This window comes from Numenius arquata, chromosome 7, assembly GCF_964106895.1.
Source record: "Numenius arquata chromosome 7, bNumArq3.hap1.1, whole genome shotgun sequence".
In the NCBI taxonomy this organism is placed as follows: Eukaryota; Metazoa; Chordata; class Aves; order Charadriiformes; family Scolopacidae; genus Numenius; species Numenius arquata.
In genome coordinates this window covers 44,613,361-44,636,501 of record NC_133582.1, presented here as the reverse complement: position 1 = coordinate 44,636,501, position 23,141 = coordinate 44,613,361, and the positions used below count along the sequence as shown (strand labels likewise).

Sequence of the window (23,141 nt, the reverse complement as noted above, 5' to 3'; positions counted from 1 at the left end):
GATAATAGGTTTCAAAAGTGTAAAATAATAATAATAATAAAAAATCTTAAAGTCAATATGTTACTGCTCACAGCATGGAGTTAATTCTCTCTATGGCAGTGCACATGTTCTAAGCTCTTTGGCAGCTGAAATGTTTGTGTGTCCACAGTCAGGCTTCTGTCCGTATAATTTAAGTAAACTTCATGTAAAGAAAGAAATATTTGTGAGAAAAGGAGTACTGAGCATGAACGGCTAGATTTTGCAATTTTTCAGCATTAGAGCAGTAACTTACGTATCTGATGGTCAAATCCCATGCTCTATAATTTCTCAGACCGTAGTTTCAATTACTGTTGATGTTACGTTCGTTAATTTTGGGGTGTCCAAGCTGCAAAACCAAACAAGTCTCATGTTGAGTAACCCCACATACAAACACAGATCTACACATACAAATCCACAGATTTGCAGAATAATAGCCACTTTGAAAAAATGGGTATCTCATCTATTCTCACTCTGCTGCAGCAACATTAGAAGATCCAACTATCCCTACCATGAAAACCATCTTTACTTTGCAAAATACCAGTTCACGCACAGAGTCATTTGCCTTGATTGATCATTAGGTGTGCCTATAGCACATGTCACTACCAAAGTACAGATCAATTATTTCTGCTTTGGGTTAGTATAAATCAGTTTTTCTGTACTGTCATAAGCGGAGAAACAGTAATATATCTTATCAGTTATTTACTTAAATATGGTTGTAGCTAAAAGCCTACACTTTGCTGATTCCGAAAAGCCATTAGGAAATATTCCAAACATCTATTGATTTAATGCTAACTAAAAATATCACATCCTCAGATTAGCACAGTGGGATGTCAAGGGTGAGAATATTTGTCCTGGACATCTGACACGAATCTGTGTTCCTCACACATGACCTGGGTTCCACAGAAAGTACAATTCCTTTCTTGCCCTCTTCAGAATAAGCTCCTTTATCTTTCTTAGATAGCTCATAGGTGGTTTAAAAACAGCAGTTTTGTTGTTGACTGAAATCTGCTGATGACCAGTGAAAAACCTCAATCACCTTTCCTTTTATATGTTTACTTGTTTTACTTACCTAAAAAAAAGTCTGAATAGCCTCAACATTTGAAAATTCTAGGATTTAGGAGAGGGAAAGGGAAGTTGTATTTCAAAAACAGAAAAACAGTTCAGGAAATTCCAGTTAGCTCCACTCCTTGGGCCTGTGAGTCTACTTTAATTAGCTCTTCCAGTTGGCCAGACTGTTGCTAATAAGGTCGTCCTAGAGAGCTCAATCAGTAAGCTCAAAAATGTTGATACCTCAGGATTTGAGAACCAAACCAGCTTAAATGGAAGAATCTGTTAATTAGATAGCAGGATGCTCAAGGAGCAAGCCCTTTACTTAGAAACCTGATAATAATTGTATGAGCCGTTTTGCTTTTACTGAAACATTTACATTGAAAAACTTCACCACATTAAATATTTTTTCTAATAACAGTTTACTTCTTGATGAGATACAGCAGCTGACAAACAGGTAACAATCTTGACTACTGTTTAACAGCCTCACCGATCCTTCCCTTGAAAGGTTAATTAAAATACAGAAAATGGGCCACGTTCTTCTCTCTTGGCAGTTCTGTAATAAAAGGTTGGTTGTTCAAGCAGCAGCATTCAATTATTTTGCTTCTGATGCTATCTACATGTAAAAAAATCTAGCTGAGCTCAGATGGTCCCTGCAGGCTTTCCAGTTCTAGCCCTCAGTGCAAGGATGCAAGACAAAAAAATGAGAGCCTCAGTTAACATTCAAAATGTAAAGTAGTGCACTGTCTAGTTAAAAAATGAAATTTGCTTCCTGGAATATCAGTGACATAGAAAATCTTCTTGAGTGTTTGCCCGTATTTTAGTGAAACTCATAATTCAAATACATGTTATGGAGAAAAATGAGTGGCAGCCAGTGTTCAGCGAAGTTGCCCAGAAAGGAACCCGTCCGGTTCTCATTGAATTAGTCACAATATTAGACCTCTCCATCAGATATCGAAAACTTATGCTAATCTACTAATAGATTTAATATAGTTGAAACAGAAAACAAATGTTTCCCTATCTGTGTTTTTTTTACCTTTTTTTTTTTTCCAGAGGACCTGGGATGCTCAAATGATAGATGTGCAAACCCAAAGCAATTAAATCTATTGGTCTCGTGTGATGGTTGAAAGAGAAACAACACTGATCTCCAGAAGTTTAGGGAGAAAAAATACATCCAGTGCGAAATAAATCAGCTCTCAAAGGGAAAGTGATGTGGATGACTCAAACCATTTTGAAGTTTGTGTTAATTTTGCTATTGGCATGAATTTTAGCCCCACATTTACTCACTTATTGGTCTTATAGGTGAGAAACTGAAGGGACAAGAGTGTCTCAGAGGAGAAAATCAATGCTGTTACAATGGATCCTCAAGAACAGCAACAGGGGCATCTCAATGCAGCTCTGGCATTGGAAGGAAGCTTGGCAGTGCCGAACAATCAGATAAAGCACTTTTTATTTGCAAGCCAGTTGAAGCAGGTCTCTAAACAGACCAGTGCACAGATGTGTACTTTTCCTTTAAAATCTCAGCTCTTATTTAAGAGAAAAGGATAAACCAGGAATGCAACCAATACAGAAATGCTGATAACTCCACAAAAAATAATGGTTTTGACAGAAAGTATAAAATTTGTTGTTCGTGATTGAGATGTTGTGTTAAACGGTTCAAGTGTGTGGTCTGCTAACGGTCTCCTCTTTTTTTCCCTCACAAAGAGGGATATCTGTAAATCATATCGTGCCCAGTGACTGGCATCTCATTCTGATGACTGCAGCTCACGTTTGCAAAACTCTGCCACAATTTTTCTGCCATCTTAAACAAAAAAGTCACCAGCGCCTACGAGTACGTGGAGGCTCCACAGAGCCCTGAGCCAAAACACACCTTCCAATAACCCCTGTGTTGTGACACACGCTGTGAGCGGAGGCATAATCACTTATGAGAAGCATGTTCCTTTGGGTAATTCACGTTTCCCATATTTCTGGGAGAAACTCTGCCATCCTCCTCCTCCTCCCTGAACCCCAGCTGATTCAGTCCCTTGCTGAAAGGTAATACTGCGAAATCCATCCTTTGTTAGCCAGCAGGAGAGCAGCAGTAAACAATTCGAGGACAATAGCCACCAGACATATGGAAAACACTTCATTTTTACTGAGCTGCCACATGCAAATGCTTTGTTAATGAGAATTCCTGAACATTGAAAAAAACCCTATAACCTGCTTGCTTGCTGAAACACCATACTTTTTGTGGAACAGAAGATCACTTTAGAAGCTCTTAAGTGACACGGAAATTATTATTTTTTTTCAAAGGCAACACAACACTAGACTGGAAAAGTACTAAAAAGTACAGGTTAGGAAACAGCTCAACCCTGTCAGGTAGTAGGCCAATAGTGACCTCATACTTTACGTTTCCAGTGACTTTCATGGCTTTTAAGAAGTCTTTCCTACAAGGGAGACTCTTGGTTGTTTAGAAGATCACAGCCAAACCACCACAGACCTCTACTGAATGGAAAATGGGGTCTCTCAGCCTCTTGTTCCCTGCCCACGGAGCTTTGCAGTGGTTTCTCACCCAAAGGTGTGCCACTGAGGAGCAATGGTGGCCAGCCTGGATGACTCCCAGCACTGGCAGGTCTCCCGTCAACGTTTGCTGCCCACGGAGCCAGGGGTGACAGTCCAGATGGACGATGGTGGCCAGAGGCTAGGGTCGGAGCCCCCAAACCATGCTCATGGCTTCGTGTGGGGTGTTTTTCCAGAGCGTGGCTAGCTCGGCCTGGCTCCTCAGCTGGGAGCGGACATGGTCCCGACACCTCTGTGTGTACACACGTCCCGGTGCTCAGCAGACTCTTTCAGAGGAGCCCCATGTTGTCCCCTCAGAGGGCCCTTCCCGAGCGTCGGGGGATCCCCCGCACTACCCACCCCGGGCCCGGGTCCCCCAGCGCCTCCCCTCAGCCCCCGGCTCCCCGCCCCGGGGGCAGCCTACGGGAGGGCTGGGGCGGGCGGCTCCCCCGCCGGACCCGCCTCTCCGCCCGGGGCCGGGCGCCGAGCACCCTCCCCCGCCCCGCGCTGAGGCGAGGGGCTGCGGGCAGCCACACAAAGCGGCGGCACCGACACCTTTCCCGCCGCCCCTCAGGCGGCAGCCGCTCCTGCTGCCGCCCCGCTGGGCCGGGAGGCGCGGGGGCAGCCCCGCGGCGCCGACGATGGAGCCGCCGCCGCCGCCTGAGGAGCAGCAGCAGCAGCAGCCGCCGCCGCGCCCCCGCTCCCACACGGTGACCACCACCAGCAGCTCCTTCACCGCCAACCTGTCGGCCAGCTCCAGCACCCTGGCCTACGACAGGGAGTTCCTGCGGACTCTCCCCGGACTCCTCATGGTGACCGAGATCGTGAGTGACCCCGGGCGGGCGGCGGCCCTGAAGGAGCCGGGCCGGGATGGGGAGGGGGTGCTCGGCACCGCGCAGGGCGCTCCGCGCGTTTTGGGGTCTCAACCGTGGAAAGTTGCCGCTGTTTCCCCCCACTTCGCCCCCGGGTTGCTCACCTGAAGCGGTTTGGGAAGCCTCGGGAAGCGGCTTGGCGGGGTCCGTACCGGCAGGTGGAGCGGCGGGAAGGGACGGTTTGGAAACGGGGCGGGGGGGAGGGAGGGAGGGAGGGGGGAGGACTGTCGGTAAATACAAAAGTCATTCGAGGCGCATGTAGTCTGTAGTCTCCCGCAGCGTATCATCGCCTCTCGTAGTGGGAAAAAAAAAAAAAAAAAAAAAGGAGCTTTGGCAGACTGGAAGTGATTTTTGGGGGCTTTTCCTTAACTACACTGGTTGTATATGCTTCATACTTCATAGCGCGCTGATAACGGTGACGTGAGAGCTAATTAGGCAACTTATCTTCATGTTGTAGGTCAATAAAATCCATTTCCTTATGCCCTTAGTGATTAGATACACCTGTGCAGAGCGGCAGCATATGAACCTCTTTGGGTCTGGTAGAGATTTCATTTTTTGCAGGTACTCCATAAGGTGTAAACAACTGTAGAGATGCCCAGGCGGTTTGGGGTTTAGCCCCTTCTCTTAAGGGTAGGTGGCAAACAGCATGAGGCTGGGATCCCCCCGCAGGACTGCTTACGCTCCGTGTGTTAAGCGATAGATACGCAGCACCTCTGCTTAAAAATACTACATTTCTTTTAAATCTGCTCATCTACACTGTTAATAGCTAAGGAATGTAAAGAGCTGGTTGCCCAAACTAATTTTTTTTTTTTTTAATTTCCTGATGGTTTTGCTTTGATGATACTGGAAGGATTAACTTATTTAACCGGATTCGTTTTCAAGGCTTGAAAACATTGTGCTTCGCCAGAGCAGTGGAATGACTGTTGTTTTGGCTGACTTCAATGTTAAAATAACCAGGCAAAGCTTTGGGCAGACATGTGGTGTAGGGCCTCTGGCAGGAACAGTGCCATCGGAGAGAGGATGGCCGCTGGGCAGGCAAGTAGTGGTGAGGGGGTGAAGTCAGAGCCTGCTACCAGCTGGTACCTTGGATGCTGGCATAGTTGGGAATTCTGGCAATCTTTAGCAGGTAGGTGATTGTAGGCTTGTTTCAGTTGTTATACAGGGGGTGCTTCACTGTCAGGGTTGTGGTAGATATGTGAATAAAGTAGTCTTAGTTTTTTGAAAGAAAAGCTGCTTTCTTTTATATTATTTTCTGTAAGTAATTACAACAGAATTAGGAACTTTCTTGTGTGTTATCTGAAGGGTGATCCCACTGTAGATTGATAGAGAGGTGCCCAAGGCTTTTCTCAGCCTGGCTGTGGAATACTACATCCGCTGCATTGAGCTACATGGCCACAGGGCATGGACAGGCTTCTGCCTACTCTTTGGTGGAAGTGTGCTTTCTGGTTTATGTTGACCAGGGATAGTATTTGTGTAGCTTTTTTTGCTAAACAGATTGCTGATGGTTTGTAGGTGGACTTCGTGTCCTATCAGCCATTCCTGACTCCTGGAATAATTATAAGATGATTCTTCAGCCACCATTTTGAGATACTTGAGTCCATTAATATTGACATTTAGAGCCAGCTTTGGTTTAAGTTTCATAAGTACTTACGTGAGAATACACTTACCACCTTCAGAAAGAACCTCAAAGCTATCTGCCTTTGTAGACTACTGTAGAGTTTTGTCTGCGCTACAGGCTTACATGTATGTATTTTTACTGATCAACAGTGTGAAAATGTGTAGTTCTTGGCCAACTCAAAGGAGGCAACAAAAGTCTCTAATGTAGATGAACTTATACTGGCTTGTGATGAGGCGTTTGAGAGAATGGAGGACAGTTTTAATATGAAGTTAAAAGCAGTAAGGCAAGTCCTACAGTAGTAGAGTATTGCAAGATATTGCCTTTGAGAAAATACTTCTGGTTCTTTACTTATTTTAAAGCAGGTAGAGTAGCTGCTGTTCTGTGAAATTAAAGGAAAAGAAAAGCATTAGTGAATACCTTGGTATGGAACTGAAATAAAACCAGTTATTAAAATCAAATAAGTGAGTTTATATGTGTGTGTATGTTTGGCATTGGGTTTTGGTCAAACCTTTTCCATCAGTTCTGTATGGGTGGTGTTTTTTTTTTTTTTTCTGAGGGACAATGTGCTTTAAGAGAGCATGGCTAGCTTTACACAAGATCTCTATTTAAAAATTGGCCATGCATACTTAGCAGTAATGGAGTTGTGTACTCCAAAACAGTCTGTTCCTGCCTGTTCTGGTCATCCTGTGTATCTGAAAGTTGTGGCTTGCCTGCACAGATTGGCTCTTCAGGATGTTTCTGACCCTCAGTGCTGATCCCCCAGCTCACAGCATGAGACTTCTGCTAAGAATACGCAAACCTGTAAGTGGGGAAAAACTTGTATGTGTGTCTGTGTTTCAGTTTCAGAAGTTTGCAGCCCAACAGATCATTTTGAGTCTAAGCACCAAGATCTGAAGCGCAGCAGCTGTGGTAAGAGCATAGCTTTGGTTCTGCTGCCCCTGTTCTGGAGACACCTGTGAGACAGACAGAGAAGAGGACTGTTTTTAGTAATATCTGTTATCCCTGCAGCTGCTCATCTCCCAGACCCCATGTTCATTAGGATACTATGTTAAAGCTAAGCTAGGGATGTTGTCTGAGAGTTTGCACTGTGGGGCTGCATAAATATTTGATTATTGCCCCTGTCAGTCAGCGAGGTGCATGCAGCCAGAGGAGCGCAGTCTATGGCTCCTGGCTCTGAAACTGGAACTCTCTTCCCTTACAGACAAAGGGCAAATCCGTGTTATTCTTCAACAAAAGAGAAGGGAAAAGCACAAAGTTACCACATCAATTTAATCTTCCAGTGCCTTAAATGAAGGATCTTGGTCAGGTGTTGCTCCTACCCCCCTAATTTGGGTGCTGTGAAGATGAATTAACTGCTGTGTGGATTTCCACATGCTCTTGTAACCAGCCTACTTCTGCACTGAGGCTGTGGTTTAATGGCACAGTAAATTCAGCTTAAAGGCTCCTGCTGAGAGATTCTTTGCAATACTGCGAAACACTGGTCTGCTATTAACTCAGTCCGCTGTTTCCAATTTGTTCAAAATGAGTTAGCTTTATAAAGATAGGTTTTATGGTGGATTGGGTATTACCTAGCCTTTACATAGCTGCTTTCAAGCCAGCATAAATCTGGGATGAGGTTGACCGTGCATATTCAGCAGTAATGGAGTCATGTACCCAAGCCTGGTTCAACTTAATTTTGTAATGCTGTTTGGTCGAGCACCGCAGAAACCTAGTATGAACACACGACTGCAGCCTGAAGTGTAGGCTAAATTACCTGGTGCTGACAGATTTCCATTGCTTTCTACATGTGCCTCTGTGACCAGAGAGCACGCAAGGTTTCCTGCCTCTCACCGCGAAAGAACTGGGGTCAGTTTATTTAGGTCCAAAGAGCAATAGAAAATGCCACTAGATTTCTGAGAGAGCCTTTGGGAACTGGCATAAAACAGCTTTGGTGTGTGGAAGCTTATCTAAATTACTCATTTACAGAAGTAATGATGCTTGCTGGATAGAGCAGGGGCTTCTAATTTCAGACTTGGATTCGCTGGCCTTAGTTGGCCAGTGACTACTGACAATGAATTTATCTGCATCTCTCTAACTTCTCTGAATGACTTCTCCATTCATGGAATATGGATACAAGTCTTTGTAAGGCACACTGAGATCTGTTGGTGAAAAGTAGTGTTTAAGATGTAAGTGGTGTTACATAAAGTCTTTAATTCAGATGTCGATCACCTGACTTGACGCTGCAGTAAAATACGCTATAGGAATAAGTATTAACTATCTTCTATAGGATGTAACACCCCTCATCCCCCATCCCCCCCCTCCCTGCAGGATTTAGAGTTTCAAAAGAAGCAAATGTAGCGGTTTCCAGAGATGTCTTCTGCGTATTTCTTTTCTGCACAACGATGGCCCAGAAAGATATTTGTCTTCCTGGGAGTTTTATGGCCAAGATAAATGACGACTAGTGATACCTTCTCAGAGCTTTAAATCAGCTTCTCGAGTCAAGCATTATGGATCACTTTGGAGAAGTGGAGAGTTTTGTGGTTGCTATGGATGTAGTTATAAAAATATTTACCTTCTACCATGATGACATTGATTCCTCCAGATTGTTGCTTCACACTAGCATGTTGCTAGATACAGCCTCTTGTAAAACTTGCCCTACTAATTTTAAGGCTTGTGATGGCTATTTGTCCTTAACAAAATCAAATAATACGTAGCTTGGAAAGGTTTGGAAGGTGGTTGTGCTGGTGCAGCAAGTGAGATCTTGTGATGGTGTAAATTTTAGTAAATTATAATTACAGTAGCGTTTCTTCATGCTATTCTCTGCAGCTTATTCTTTGAGTGAAATGCCCAGAATAAGATAAATATTTGAAATAGAAGCCTGATAGGAGGTTATTTACATTATTGGCACCACATAAAATTATGGTATGAATTTATATTTCTGAACAACAAAAATAATTTTGATCACTGTTTCATTATTCTTCAAATGTAAGACCTTTGAAGGCTTAATTCAGAAAAGAAATCTTGTTGAGTTTGTTTATTCTAGTACAGTGAACCTCAGAATATTAAAAAGATATTGAAAGTTATGTCAGATTTAAGATATTAAGGTTACGAAAATCAAAACAACTGGACATGTCCATACATTTGTTCAATAGGCTCTTCCTGCCTTTTTTTCTAAGAGATGCGTCAAAATCTTCTACAGATATTCAGGTTTTGAATTAAGTTAGCAATAAAATCATATAAATGTGAAGAAAACCAAAAGTGATACAGTGGGACCATCTAGTGTGAAAAAGCTAAAAGACAAAAATTATACTAAATTTTTTAAAGATCTCCTTGCGTTTACCTTTTTCTTTTTAGTCTTATGACCTCTCTGAGTGCAGTTCAGAGTTTTGTGTACAGATCCCATGCTCCTCCTGCACCTCCATTTCTTGGAATAGCCCTCATAAGCACAGAGGGAATGTCATAAAGCCACTTTCCTCACCTGAGTAGCAGCAAGACTTTCTCTTCTATCAGGAACAGTAGAGACTTTTTTTTTTCTTTTTGTTTTTTTCTTAGAATGCAATTTTTACTCCGGTCCCAGTGTGTCCGCTTGCAGGTAGCGGACAAAACTGAGGCACCTTCTGATGTGTTGACAAGTGCTTTATCTAGAGGAGGTGTATGTGGACACGGTCTTAAAATGATTCACTTTGAATTCTTGAGTGGGGGCGGGGGGGAAAGTATCCTGTACTAGTCAGTTACTTCATCTGGTAGCTTCATCTTCCTGTGCGTGAATAAGAAAACTCACAATATAAAATCTAAGCTCTCTCCTTTGCTCTTGATAAGACAAAACTCTCCCTGAAGCCAGGTTTCTGTTCTCTCTTTTTTAGATGCTGTTGTTCCAATACTAACCCTTAGCGTAACCGTCATTAGTGTAGTGGAAACACACATCTATGATTTCCATCTTCCTCTTGGATCATATCATTGTTTAAAGTTCTGTTTCCTTAAAGGTCTTTGATTTCCTGCGCAAGATTAGGGTGTTTCCTTGGGAAGAGAGAACTGTTTGGGGGACACAAGAAAATAGGAGCTTTGGCAAATGTTGTCTGGAATGTGCTCCAAGTGCAGGTAGAAGCAGTACTAGGACTGATGTGGTATGTGGGCGAAAATGCCTCTCAAATTGAATGCAGATATTTTACAAAAGGTCAAAAATGCAAAATATTCTCAATACCTCAAGTTTAAGGTGGAATATGTATGAAATGTCGTTATCTCTCCATGAGAAGAATGCTTTAAAGACATACTGTAATATCAGATTTGTTCTCTCTTTTATATATATATATGTAAATGTATGTATTTATTTTTTAGCTTAGTTTTTCTTTTGGATAAAGTACATATTGGAACAGTGTGATATTTCTGCACTTGTTCCTGTTTCCATTCCAAAAAAGCAGTAGAAAGTGTGCCCTTGCAGAGAGGACCAAGCCCTCTTTTCTGGGGTCAAATAGCAAATAGATTTTAGCCTCCATCAGACTTTTGGCACAGTAGTCCTGTTCGTGTGGCCTGAGCCAGTTCCTGTGGAAGCTGCTGGCACTGATTTTTTTCCCTACCTCCGAAAGGAGCGGCTCCGGTGTAAGACTGGTAAAACTCCAGTGAAGGAGGGACTGAGCAAGGAAAGAATCAAGTCACTGCTTTCAGTGGGAGCTGTATCTGCTCTGAGGAAGGCTTGGTGTTAAGTTTAAATTAGCGACCTGAAGGAGGGCTAGGGTCTTGGTTCCACATTCGTTAATACCAGGATCCAGCGTTACTGGATGACTTTGCTACACAGAGTTGAATCAGTCCCTGGGCGTGACTGCATTTTTGCCGAGTTAGAGCACAATATTGAGTGTTTACACTGTTCGTTTTTGCAAGGTATGGGTGTGCAGATGACGCTGGTGCAGCCACAGGTTTGCTGAGACAAAAATCTTCAAAGCAAAACGAATTGGTATCATTAGAGGGATGCTGTCCCAGCAGTTTGTTCTGGGCAGCCGTGATGTTCCTGGTGCAATGAGGAGATGCACTAAAATCAGATTTAGAACCGATGAGAACTAAGTGAGCATGGTAATAATCAGCAAGATGTTGTCAGTCTTTGGATATATGATAATCTAGTTACAAAAAATAAATATACTGAAAAATCCTAGGTAGGGCTGGAAGGAGGCCGTGTGAGGGAAAGCAGCCTCTCTGATCATACTTTGGTAATTGCTTTGTGTTTGTGTTTAGCTGATGGCCTGATGTGCACAACTTGAAAGGAAACCTGTCAAGAACCTCTGCTTCATACCTGAAAACAAGACTGGTTTGTATCATCAGCTTCAAATGTGATTGCTATGTCCAGGCCTAGATTTAAATATATTCAAGGTGACACTGTTTCACACAGAATCCATTTATTTAGCTTGGAAACTTTACAGCCACTAAAAGGATTCCTTTTTTTTATTTATTTTTCCTTCCTTTGTACGTGTGCATAGTGATTACATGAAAGAATCCCTTTAATATGTATTTTAGCAGCATTTGCACTCTTCATTCAACAGCAGTGCTATTCCCAAGGCTGGAGCTCCTGCGGCAGGTAATAGGTGAACGTCACAGCACAGTTTTGACAGAAATATGAGGAACCATACAAGAAACTTAAATGGAGACATGGAGAGTGTTGCAGGCAGGAATCAAGCACTGGAGGACAGCGGAACAGGCAAAAAAAACCCTCCACCAAAAGACCTCTGCAATGTGTCTTCAAAATGACACTTCAACTGATAAAGTCAGCCTTGGTTGTCTCCAGCTGGAGACAGCCACTGTAGGGCAGACTCTGACAAGGATCAGGTGAGGGGAGGGTGAATCCGTGGCTGGATGCCTGTTACCACTGCTGTAGGCTGGAAAGCATAAACAAATGCACAACTGTCCTCTACAGTGACACGTGCTGGGGAGGGTACTTTTGCTCAATCCTTAGAGGGGAAAAAAACACCCAGAAATGACAGCATCTGCATTGATTTGGTTTTAGTTTAATTTCTAAACCATGATGTACCTTGCTACCAGTAACATCATTATGCTGTTTCAAAGAGCTAGTGTGTGTATAGGTGCATACAAAACCATTAAAAAATATTATTCTAGCTGAAGGCTTTGGAATTAAGAAGCACAAGATTTGATGTTCATTCTGGCAATGTTGATTTGCTACTGGATTGAGTGCAGACACTGGAATCCAGTAAAAACTTACGTGATCATGTTATTCTTATCAAGAAACTTCTGTTGCGGTCATTGACCAGGAGAGTTTTTCTGGGAGCGACTGGAATATTGTGCATATAGCATTGTTGTGAGTAACAACATGACATATAACATACTATATAATTATAGTAACATATAGGCATGTTGTAAGTAAGGAAGGGGATTATTCAAAGTGAAAATGTGATCTCCTGGGTAATTGCTTCCTTGGAAAATTCGATTTTTATCTTCTGCTTGCACCACAGTATTCTTATGGGATGCTAGATAAGGTAGGTAAGCCTTACATTTCAGTGTGCTTGCTTTTCTCCTTGTTTTCTGGATCCCCAGTTTCAGGTCTGAGATGCAAAATAAATGATTATTCGCAGTTGTAGCTGGAAGCAGGAAGGGCTATGTTCTGAACAGGCAAAATGCGGTGCCATATGAAGTGTTGTGGGAAAAAAGAGCACTGTCTGTAAAATACTTTATCTCACAGAGGTGTGTTTAATAGTTTACTAATGAAGTGTGAGATAATTCAGATAACAAAGTGCTTTTAAACAGCCTCAGCAGACACAAAGCTTTGAGTCCCACGCAGAGAGCAAGTCTGCAGGCCACAGAAGTAAAAAAAAAGAAGAAAGCAAAATAGTAGAAGGCATTATTTCTGAAGAAGGCTCTCCCTTCTTTTGCAGCATGCAACAGGTGTTGTGAAGGGGGAAAGTATGTGGTCATGTAATTACAGACTATACCCTAATGTATACTTAAGTAATGATAGAATTAAGATCTGTGAAGAACTTAACAGCAGTATTGCATACTTAAATGAAAATATTTCAACATATGTTTGTGCCTGCTTCTCTTGTCCACTGTTCTGCCTCTGTCCCAAGTCTTAATTTTCCCACTCCTTCACTTGTGGTGGGTTAATTCTTTTTTTTTTTTTTTTTTTCATTCCTTCAAGCTGCCTTGCACAGCAGCTCAGGGCAACTTGCCGAAGGCCTGCTTTGTGTGATCTTCATCTGGCCTGCTCTTCTTCACACTTGACACAGATAATCAACATAGAAAATCCAGCTCCTACCGTAAGATTTTGGCAAAATGGGGTCTTAGGAGAGATGCGAGGCACCTGAAAGAACAGGCTCTGCTCAATATGAGACATCATCTTTAACGGTTTCATAAAGCTGTAGGTGGTCAAAACTGAGAAATACTGTAGTATCTTAGAACAGTATTAGAAACACTAATAGTGGTACAGTGATTTAGGAAGTTATTGGTGGATATTGTGATGTGTTTAGTTCTTGCATTGCGGAAAGTGTTTTCTTTTAAATAAACAAATACTTTTGGCTGAGCCATAGGCATAGAGCAGGTGGACAAACTTGGGTTTTGTCAGATCTACCACAGTCCTGCGATGACCTCAATGAAAGATTTTTAGAAAAAGGCTGAAAAGTTCTTCAGTATAAGAAATTTTGGATGAATGGAGAAAGTAGGATGTCCGATATTTCAAAGCCTTGTTTTGTGCATAAGCCATGTTCATTGGACTGTGCAATACAGTTACAACAGTTATTTACTATTGTGGGTTGCCAGTTAACCTCCAAGATGAAAATATTTCTTCTTCCCTGTGGTGTTACTAAGATGTAGCACAGTAGAAATGAATACATTATTAGTGTTCTTTTTCTTTTCTTGTAATGCACAGGAATTTGGCTAATGACAGAGTCTGAATGCCAAATAAAATTCATACTGGATAAAGACAGTTGTCATTGGGAAGCTACTTTATTTAGTTTTGGAAAACCACAATCCTTATTTTACTCTTTTGACGAGATTCTTGCATTACTGGGACTTAACTTTAAAAGGCAGTTTGCAAGAGGGAAGTAATGACCTACTTGAAGACATGGCTTCTCTTGTGGTGTGTTTTCTGTTCAAATTATGACCTCCATCTGAAGATGTATAAAACCAGTTTTGAACATATGACACAGACCTATAGAACTATAATTGCATGATGAGACTTTCCAAGAGTGGAATAATGATAAACATTTATGTTACTAATTACATCTTCATTGTTCCATTCGCTATATTTAAAGTATTTTCACCATTTATCTTCTCAGTAAAAGGCTAGAAATCTTAGCCAGGAGAATAAGGTTTCCAAACATTTTGTTCAAACTTGGGATTTCTTTCTAGACTTTGGCAATGGTGAAACATTACCAGACACTTGTACAAAGAACTTGACATTCTCTTTATGCAGTAACAGAGAACTATCTAGCAAATGTTTGCCTGAAGTAAGCAAGTCAAGATAATTAATGTGTTAAAGGTGAGATGGGGTCTCTCAGAAAGTGTTTTACTAGGTCAAGTTAAAATTAAACTGAGTACACAGCAATAAATAAGACGGAATTCTCTAAGCTTGGTTACATCTAATTTTCACTTTCTTATTAAGATGAACAGTGGAATGCTAGGCTCAGAAAAAAGGGGAAAAAAAAACAAAAAACCAACCCCAACCCACCTGACCTCAAACTATGTCTGAACTAATTTTCACTTAAAAAAACTGAGCTTTATTTCAAAATGCCTCTTCAATTTAGATCTCAGTTTAAAAAAAAAAAAAAGTGCATTTTAAAAGAACAGTTAATTTTGACTTGTGGTGGTTGCTTTTTTGGTAAGATTACATGGACAATGTACACAAACAAGAAGATAGTCCTAAGAAGAGGTGCAAATAGAGTCCAGATGAGTTGATGGGAACAAAATCAGATTAAGATCTAATGTACACAGACAATACTGTTATGAAGAGAAGGTTATAATGAATCGGTTCTTGATGCTATTAAAACCTGTTGCAAATTTCCCATTGAGTTCAGTCATCCTGACGTATCCGCACATGAAATGAGAAGAACATGAAAGTCTACCCACCGCGAGGGCTGTACAGGCTAATCAACCCTTATATTGTTTGTCGGGCTCTTAAGGATCAGCAGCTCCTTTCCGATAGTCATTTCCTATCCACTTGTTAGCATTTGGTAAAGGGGCGGCTCTGTTGTTCCTTCCGTTTGGCGCTGAAGAAAAGTGTATGCCCAGAAACTTTCCCCACTTGTTTCTTTTGCCAACTCCATGGATTAGTTTAATAAAAGAGATCACCCCCTTAAGCCCTTTCCTCTCCAATACCCCTGTACGGAGTACTTACTGTCAAATTAGATTGAGATTAGGAGGAGCCTAATTAACTCTTTTTACCTTTTTTTTTCTTTTTTTTTTTTTTTTACCTACTGTGCTAAAATCGACTTTGAGAAAAAGCAAGGTGCAGTTAACCCACTCGTTACCAAGATTCCCCCCACAATTCCTACTATGCTGCCAGCCTGTTTACTTGTTGCATATGCACAGTTTCTCTGGCTTGAACAGAGTAGCTGATAGATGATGAAAGGGGAAGCTGTGCAGGTCCATGGCTTGGACATACCCTTTTATAACCCAAATGTCTAATTTACGTGTTTCTTTAGAGCTCCCTGTCGTCACACATCACACACTACAAGGAGATACCTTATATTGTGATGGATTGGTCATTTTGTTACATCCACATCGCTGTAACCTCATGATACTATTAAATGCTAGGTGTCAAAACATCTCAACGTCATAAATATCTATCTAAACGTGTTTCTTCAGTCTGACAAATGAGTGTGTCCCATAACTTTCCTACTTTATCACTGGATTATCAAACCTCATGTGCTTTCTCCTGTATCAAAGGCAAATGGCTCTGCATGCTGCATTCTTCCTTTTGCCTTTGTGTTAACTAGCAAAGCACCCCGCTAGTGATATCTTTCGGTGGCCTAATGTCTTTCTGCTTTCTTGGGTTTGTTTGTTAAGACCTGTAATATTGTTGGCAGTAGGAGACTACGTTACATGCCTCTGTGTTCGTGCACAGTTCACAGTAGTGGGGCGGGTTTTCAGTGTGTGTGGATTTGAGCATTTCAATATAGCAATTGCTGGTAGCTTGAAGAAGGGGATACCTGCAAGATACTACCTTGTAATCGGATATCTTTTTATTTTTTTAGTTCTCCAAAGAATTTTCCCTCTGATTTGTAACTAGTAATATCAAGCTTTGGGGGGGAAACTGAATATCTCTGACTGCACACAGACTTTTAAAACAAAAGCCACCATATAACTATACAGTCTTCTGGCTTTCCCTGCCCCCCTCAGTGGGAAAACCAGAACTTCTGAGTGGGAGGTTAATAGCTGAAATACTCAACAAAGAGTATTTGAACAAAGACGGGTAACACCTCTTCATTGTTTCTGCATTATTGTCATTCTAGGGAAGAAAATACTGGGCAGAAGAAAGCTGTGATCCAAATCTGTGGAAAGAGAAAGGGTGTGGAAGTTAGCTAAGTAAATAGAATTTAATTGGTTGTGTATATTGGGGATTGTATAACATAAACAGAACTGCAGGAAAATGCTTGGGTTTTTCAGAAGAACCACTTGGGTGGGAAGGGGAGCCTGCTGCCAGCACAGAGCTTACCCTCAGCCTGTAACCCCTCAGCTCCCTGGCCTTTGCTGCCTTACCTGAAGCTCTCCTCCCTATGACTCTGGCTTGCGTGCTGCATCACTTGCTGCTGAGAAATTGCAGGTGAGATGCAGATAGCCTTTGACGAAGTCAGTTGCTGCATTTTTTTTTTTGGATATTGGTACTGCCAGCTGCCTGTCAGGTCGGGTCATGGCCACCTCCACTGAACCTGCAGCTCACCCAGTCGCAGTTCCCATGATGAATTGTGACCTGAGCGCTGCGGAGGCAGTTGACAGGAAAGCAGTTGTAAATTTGGCGCTGAAGGCTGACAAGATGACTGCCCTCTAGTTACCTGCCTTACTCATCTGCCAGCGGTTGATGGTGCAGTAGCCTTGTCCTCTTGTTTTCACCATTTAGTCTGTTCCTATGTGTGAGACTGTGTCCTGAGACAGAGCCTCTGTCCTGATCTGCTGACTCGGCTTCTGTAATGCAGGGGTTGGGGGTGGAGGTTGGATGGGATGGAGAACAAGCAGTGCTTTTGGTTTAGACCCGTATTTTGATCTCTCGCTGAGGAGATTTGCCTGAATTTTAGGACAAAATTCTAGCCTGTGCTAGGACTGGGGGCACGCTTCCCTAGGTAAGGGGCCTGATGCAATAGGACAAGGGGTAATGATTTTATACTAAAAGAGGGTAGATTTAGACTAGATATAAGGAGGAAATTTTTTGCAATGAGGATGGTGAAACACTGGAACAGTTGCCCAGAGAGATGGTAGATGCCCCATCTCTGGAAACATTCAAGGTCAGGTTGGATGAGGCTCTGAGCAACCTGATGTACTTGAATATGTCCCTGCTCATTGCAGGGCGATTGGACTAGATGACCTTTAAAGTCCTTTCCAACCCAAACTTCTATAATATGTTTGGGGGTTGTACCAGTTTTCAGGCTAACAACACGCTTGTCTCCCAGAGAAAAGTGCTTTGCCTACAGAGGGAGCTACAAGGAGAATGTGTGGGCAATACCTTTCCACTAAGAGATGTAATTGCTCTAAACGCTTCTTTCAGGCATGGGAGACCCACTAATCCATAGTAATCCCTGTACTGTCCAACAGTTTGCAACAGTTCTGACATCTGTGAACTGTATTGGAAAATCAGATTTAGAGAGAGAAATTGGGCATGCTTGAAAACCCAAAATCTATTAGCTGTGTTGTGGGGGGACAGTGAAGCATAAGTGCGTAGTCAGAGCACCAGCTTAGAAGGACTTGTATCTGCTTGTTTCTTGACTTTTCTGTGTTTATGTATTACAGGAAGCAAATACAGAAGCTCTGATTTCAGTCTGGTAGCTCTTAAATGCAGACAGCTGAAAAGGTTCCCATGCCTTGCTGTTCACTGCAGTTCACAGTTCAACCTACAGTGACAACTCGAACCAGTGATTTGTTTACCTCTGATACAATGGGCAGCAGAGTGCGGTAATTCAGGAGCAGCTTTGTATGCAGCCACCCTTGCAGTGCAGCAACCTCTGGCAGAAAAGCAGAGCAGACATCTGCAGGACATGAAATCGGTTCTGCTCACTTATTTAAATCTGAAAAAGCCAATGTCTTCAGGCCCTGAAATTTTTTTTCCTTGACTGGAGACTTTTTTTTTTCCTTGCACTAGAAAGCTGACAGTTGTAGCCTGTTGTTGTGTTCTTTGTTTACACAAGACCCATTGAAGCAGCTGAAGAACATTAAACCCTGCCTCACACGCAGGCGTATATACTTAATTTATGACTTCGGAGGTTTGAATTTCAAGTGTCAGGTATCCCACAGAGCTTTTTACTTTGTTCTCTTATGCTGCATGCACCACTTGAGTATGTATTATGGAGATTAGACAGGCTGTGGGAAGTCCTTCAGGCTTATGGACTTTTTTCTTCAGAACCTTAAAGATAAAGTTATGGAGCACAGTAACAAGGACTTCTTTGAAAGCGTGACTGATCCGCAGTGTCTCTTCACACATTTGTCCAACTAATTTTCTTCCTTTGGCATTAGTATCTTCCCTTGCATAAAATTCTTTATCTTAAAGTTACTTTTGTACCCTTAGCTTCTCTGCAAACATTAATTGTGGGACCGTGGTAATAACTCTTAAATAGGTCTCTATTGAAAACTTAATTCTGGATTTGCCCTGTTCCTGATTCCTTCAAAGTAAACTCTTTCTGCTACTACCACAAAAAGAAAAAAGAGAAAAGAAAAAAAAAAAAGGACTGGGAAACAAAAAAAGCATAGCTTGTTGTCCGAAGCAATAGTAGTATTTGTGATTATCTCTTATTCAGTTGTGTCTTGTCAACGATTTGAAATATGACTTTTAGTACAAAGTTATCTTTGATATATTGGTGACAGAGATTTCAGAAAAGGACATGCCTGGAAACAGACTTGGGGCAAATTCAGGTAAGAAGTGGAGCTGGGGTTTTTTTAACAATGAGACTTATAGGCATTATGGCAGATAATTTAGAGACAAGGTGAATCTTACCACGGCAATGTCTATGCCAAGATGTCATCTCTTTCGAAAAAGCATGGTGTAGGTTGAAATCTTTATACCATTGCCCTCATGGCCAAAATGGTCCTTTCTGACCGTGAAGTCTGTGAACGCAAAGGCCTCCAGAGAACATATGCAAATGTTAAATATTTATAGGCATGCTGTTCTATGTTGTTAATGCAAAATGTATTCAGGAAAGAAAATGATTTTGTCAGAGAAGGAAGAAGATTTTTCAATGAGGTATTTCTACAACATGTGGATCGGTCTTTGTAAAATCCTTAATCTTTGCCTAAAAGCATGGATAATGGTTCCTGGGGTTGGACCTTTATATTTGGTACTTGATATGGAAATAGTCAAGAGATACAATAAGCTTCTAAACAGGCAGACAACAACAGATCTGGATGCAGACTATTTTCTCATATCTTCTGTTTGTCAGGCAAGGGGAACTGTTACAGCTTTTGGTGACTAGAGGATTTTGTCTCATGGCGAGCAAGGTTTATTGTATAAGATCAATTTCTGTGGTGTTCAGCTGGAAATGAAAAGATACTTTCATTCTAAAAATTAAGTATTTTTTTTTTTTAATGAGCAGTTAATTTAAACATGAGGAAAACATTGATGTAGAATGCAGCAATAGCCTTTCTTAACAGATACTGTATTTGATTTTTTCCATTGCATCATATCTGGCTTTATGACTGTGTATCCTAACTGTAGGGCAAAATAAAAGTTATTCCCAAAGAAGTAATAAGCTTACTATTTTAATGTAACAGCTAAGATTTGTGAAACAATGCTGCGTGTCCGCTAATTATAGGCACCTCTGTTTACATGGCCTAACAGGAAGATGGAAATGTAAAAATAGCAACAAAGAGCCAGTGACATTATTAATAAAGCAGCTGCATACAGCATTGTTCTCATGAAGAATGTAGACACAATTTAAACAAAGTGGACCACATAAATAATCAGTCATAATTCATAAGTAAGCATTGTTAGGAATTCTCTTTTAAAAATAATTCACCTTATTAATGTACAAACGATGGCAGAATGACTTTCTTTGTAGGTGTGTGTATTTTATGTGCACCAAATGTTAAAAGCAACTTACACAAATCATTGCCATTTATCGAGAAGTTGGTATTTTTCTGCCCTCAGGAACTGTATCCCTTCAAGGAAGGTGGGAGAAAGGAAGAGAGAGTGCTATAAAACTCTTCCAAAGGAAAAGTTTTTATGTAGATAGAAGATGGAGGATTAAGGTAGAAGAACACATAGGTAATTCAAACTCTTTTCACTTATGTGAATATATTAGAACAAAAGAGCAAACCCTTCCTGCCATCACGTTCCATTAAGAAACAATGGTAGATGTAGTAATACAAAAAATAAATACCCGCACTGGGGAAGACTCATTTAAGCCAGACACGTGACCCTGTATCTTTTGAGCTTAGAGTCTACTTCTGAGCTTTTCCAGTTTAAATAATTAAAGGAAAAGTAAAAAGTTATTACTGACAGTTAAAGATCTCAAAACAAGTATTCCCAAAGCTTGCCAGTATCATATTCCTTTTTTTATTTTATTTTTATTTTTAAATTGCAGCAAAGAAGCACTGCAAGCCCTTTTCAGTCCTTCCAAGTAGCTGATGTTCCTTACTAATAAGAGCTCTCAAATCTACACATATTTTTGTAGTGTGCACATCTTTTAAAATTGAAATAAATGAAATCCTATGGCATTGTATGAATTTGATAATAGGACTTAGTACAAATGAATTCAGTGAATTACCACTGCATCTCACATGGGTCATATGTATTGCCTGTCCGGGTACAGTACTGTTTAAAGGACCCACTTGTGAATGTTACTCCTCAAAGAAATCAGTTAACAACTTTTACTCAGAGCTCCAAAATGCATTAATATTTGAATGTTAGATGCAAGAACATTTAACGTTGTAGTTTCACCTAACTTGATGATTTATTTTAAAAAGAAAAAATGATCAGAGTATTGAATTCGTGTGCTGTTTTTAAAATTGAAGGTGTTTGTACTGAACCTTCAAGTTTTTCCCAAAAAACCTTACCTCTAGAGGCTGCACAAAAGCAACCTCTAGGAAACAAAGAAATATGTATCCTATGCCATATGTGTCTCTGTGTGACTATTTTGCTTTGTAGTTGTCTGCTTTAAAATTCATACTTGAAAGCAGTGTTAAGTGAAAATTTCCTCAGAAAGTAACTGAAAAGGCAGATTCTTTGTATCTAATCTTCTATTACTTTACACTTTCCTTTCTGTGCTGCTGAAGAGCAAAGCGTAGCAGTACTTCCCAGCTCCATGATACCACAGTGTTTGCCGTAGCAGCACCACTTCTCCCAACTCTGTCAGGAAGCTGTGGAGACAGTGAATTTGAAATCAGCAGCCTGGCTGCGCAACAGCAAGGTGTTCCTTTTTGGGAAATGGTAGGTGATGGGAGTAATGCCTGCCACAGCCAGGCCTTGCTGAAGTGGAAGGAAAAGGGAACAGCAGCGTTCCTTTTATTCACATCCCTCAGGATTGCTAGGTAAGAGCCAGGCGGTCTGTCTCCTTGCGTGGAGGTCACAATTAGAGATTAAGCACAGTGGAGGTCATTGCCTTCCAACTGTTTCACCGGGTGCCCTTCCGGAGAGGCAAATAAGTGCTTTTTAGGACAGGCTGTTTGTCTTCGGTGGCGTTTTGCACCACCCCTCTTTATTTTTACATTAAACTCTGGCCCTGATGGAGCTGCTGATAGCAGTAACCAGTGTGTTCCCGGTCAGCTGCAGCAGCTCTGAGGCTGGTTGCAGGTCTTTCTCCTGACTGACCTGGGAAGGCTCCATGACACTACATTCTGCATAAAGGTACTTTAATCAGATAATAGACTCTTATGGGCAAAGACGAGGCTACGTCTTCTGCTGTGGCTATGTAGATAAAACGATGGCTAGCACTGTGTTAGCCAGGGTGCATAATATATTGTAGTGCACAGTAGCCTATATAAATGTCTGTGTGTGTGCAAATCCTCAGGCAAAACATGAGCGTTACGTTAGATTTTACAGGCATCAGTAAACAGTAGTGTGCTCCTGAATGCAGCCCTCAAAAAACCTTACAGCATTTAATGTGGAAAGTGCCCTGGGACAAGGACCAATCTTTATGCTTTGTACACGTTTTAATGACCTGTTAATGATCAACCACTGCTCTGCCGAGAAGATAGATTTTTATGATGATATAATTCAAGCCAGTTTCTTTACCATTGCTTGAGATTATTCCTTGTAATTCTACTTTAGAAACAAACAATATATTGATGTGGCATGTAGTCATTCCATCCTATTCTATTAACACTTTTGCAGCTTCCAGTACCGGTTTGCCAGGGTCTCCTGCAGGAAGGGAAGGCAAATTAAATCCAGAAGTTAGAAACAGTGGTTGTGTTGGATCAGGTACGATGGTCTGTTTAGTCCAGTATTCAGTCTCTGAGGACGACTGATATAGAAAACTTAGGGAAGAATGTGAGATGCAGCACGTATGGTAAGATCCTTCTCTGCTGTAGTTTTCTAGCTTCTAGCAAACTGCACATTTAAGAATTTCCAGAGCTGAAGATTGCATCTTGACTATCGTGTATATAGGTAATATATACAGACAGGGCTGACCTGTCTTCCAGAGGTGTGTATGATGTTTCCTGTGGCCATGAATTATGTAATTTGGTTATGGTTTGGGGTTTTTTTGTTGTTCCGCTGTTTTGTTTGTGTGTTCTTTTTAAAATACCACTTCCTTCTGTTTGTTTTTTAGTTTTCTGCCTGATGATTTAGCTGGATGCTTCTTGTGCTGCAGGTCCTAATGCAGTCCTTGTTCCCTTCATTATGCCACCCACCATTTGATAGGATGAGGGGTAATGGCTTCAAACTGGAAGAGGGCGGATTTAGATTAGATGTCAGGAAGAAATTTTTCACTATGAGG

The 23,141-nt window shown here is 41.4% G+C and overlaps 1 protein-coding gene across 2 annotated transcripts in view; it reads left to right on the top strand.

The window, feature by feature from the left end:
* Positions 1–4,113: 4,113 nt before the first annotated feature.
* CMTM8 (CKLF like MARVEL transmembrane domain containing 8) overlaps positions 4,114–23,141 on the top strand; it is a 35,888-nt gene continuing 16,860 nt past the window's right edge. The window contains exon 1 of one of the 2 annotated variants that reach the window (XM_074150178.1): positions 4,114–4,427. In XM_074150178.1, coding sequence (XP_074006279.1) covers positions 4,245–4,427 — 183 coding nt within the window. In that variant the 5' untranslated portion in view covers positions 4,114–4,244. The remainder of the gene's footprint in view (positions 4,428–23,141) is intronic. The other variant, XM_074150179.1, reaches the window with a different exon arrangement.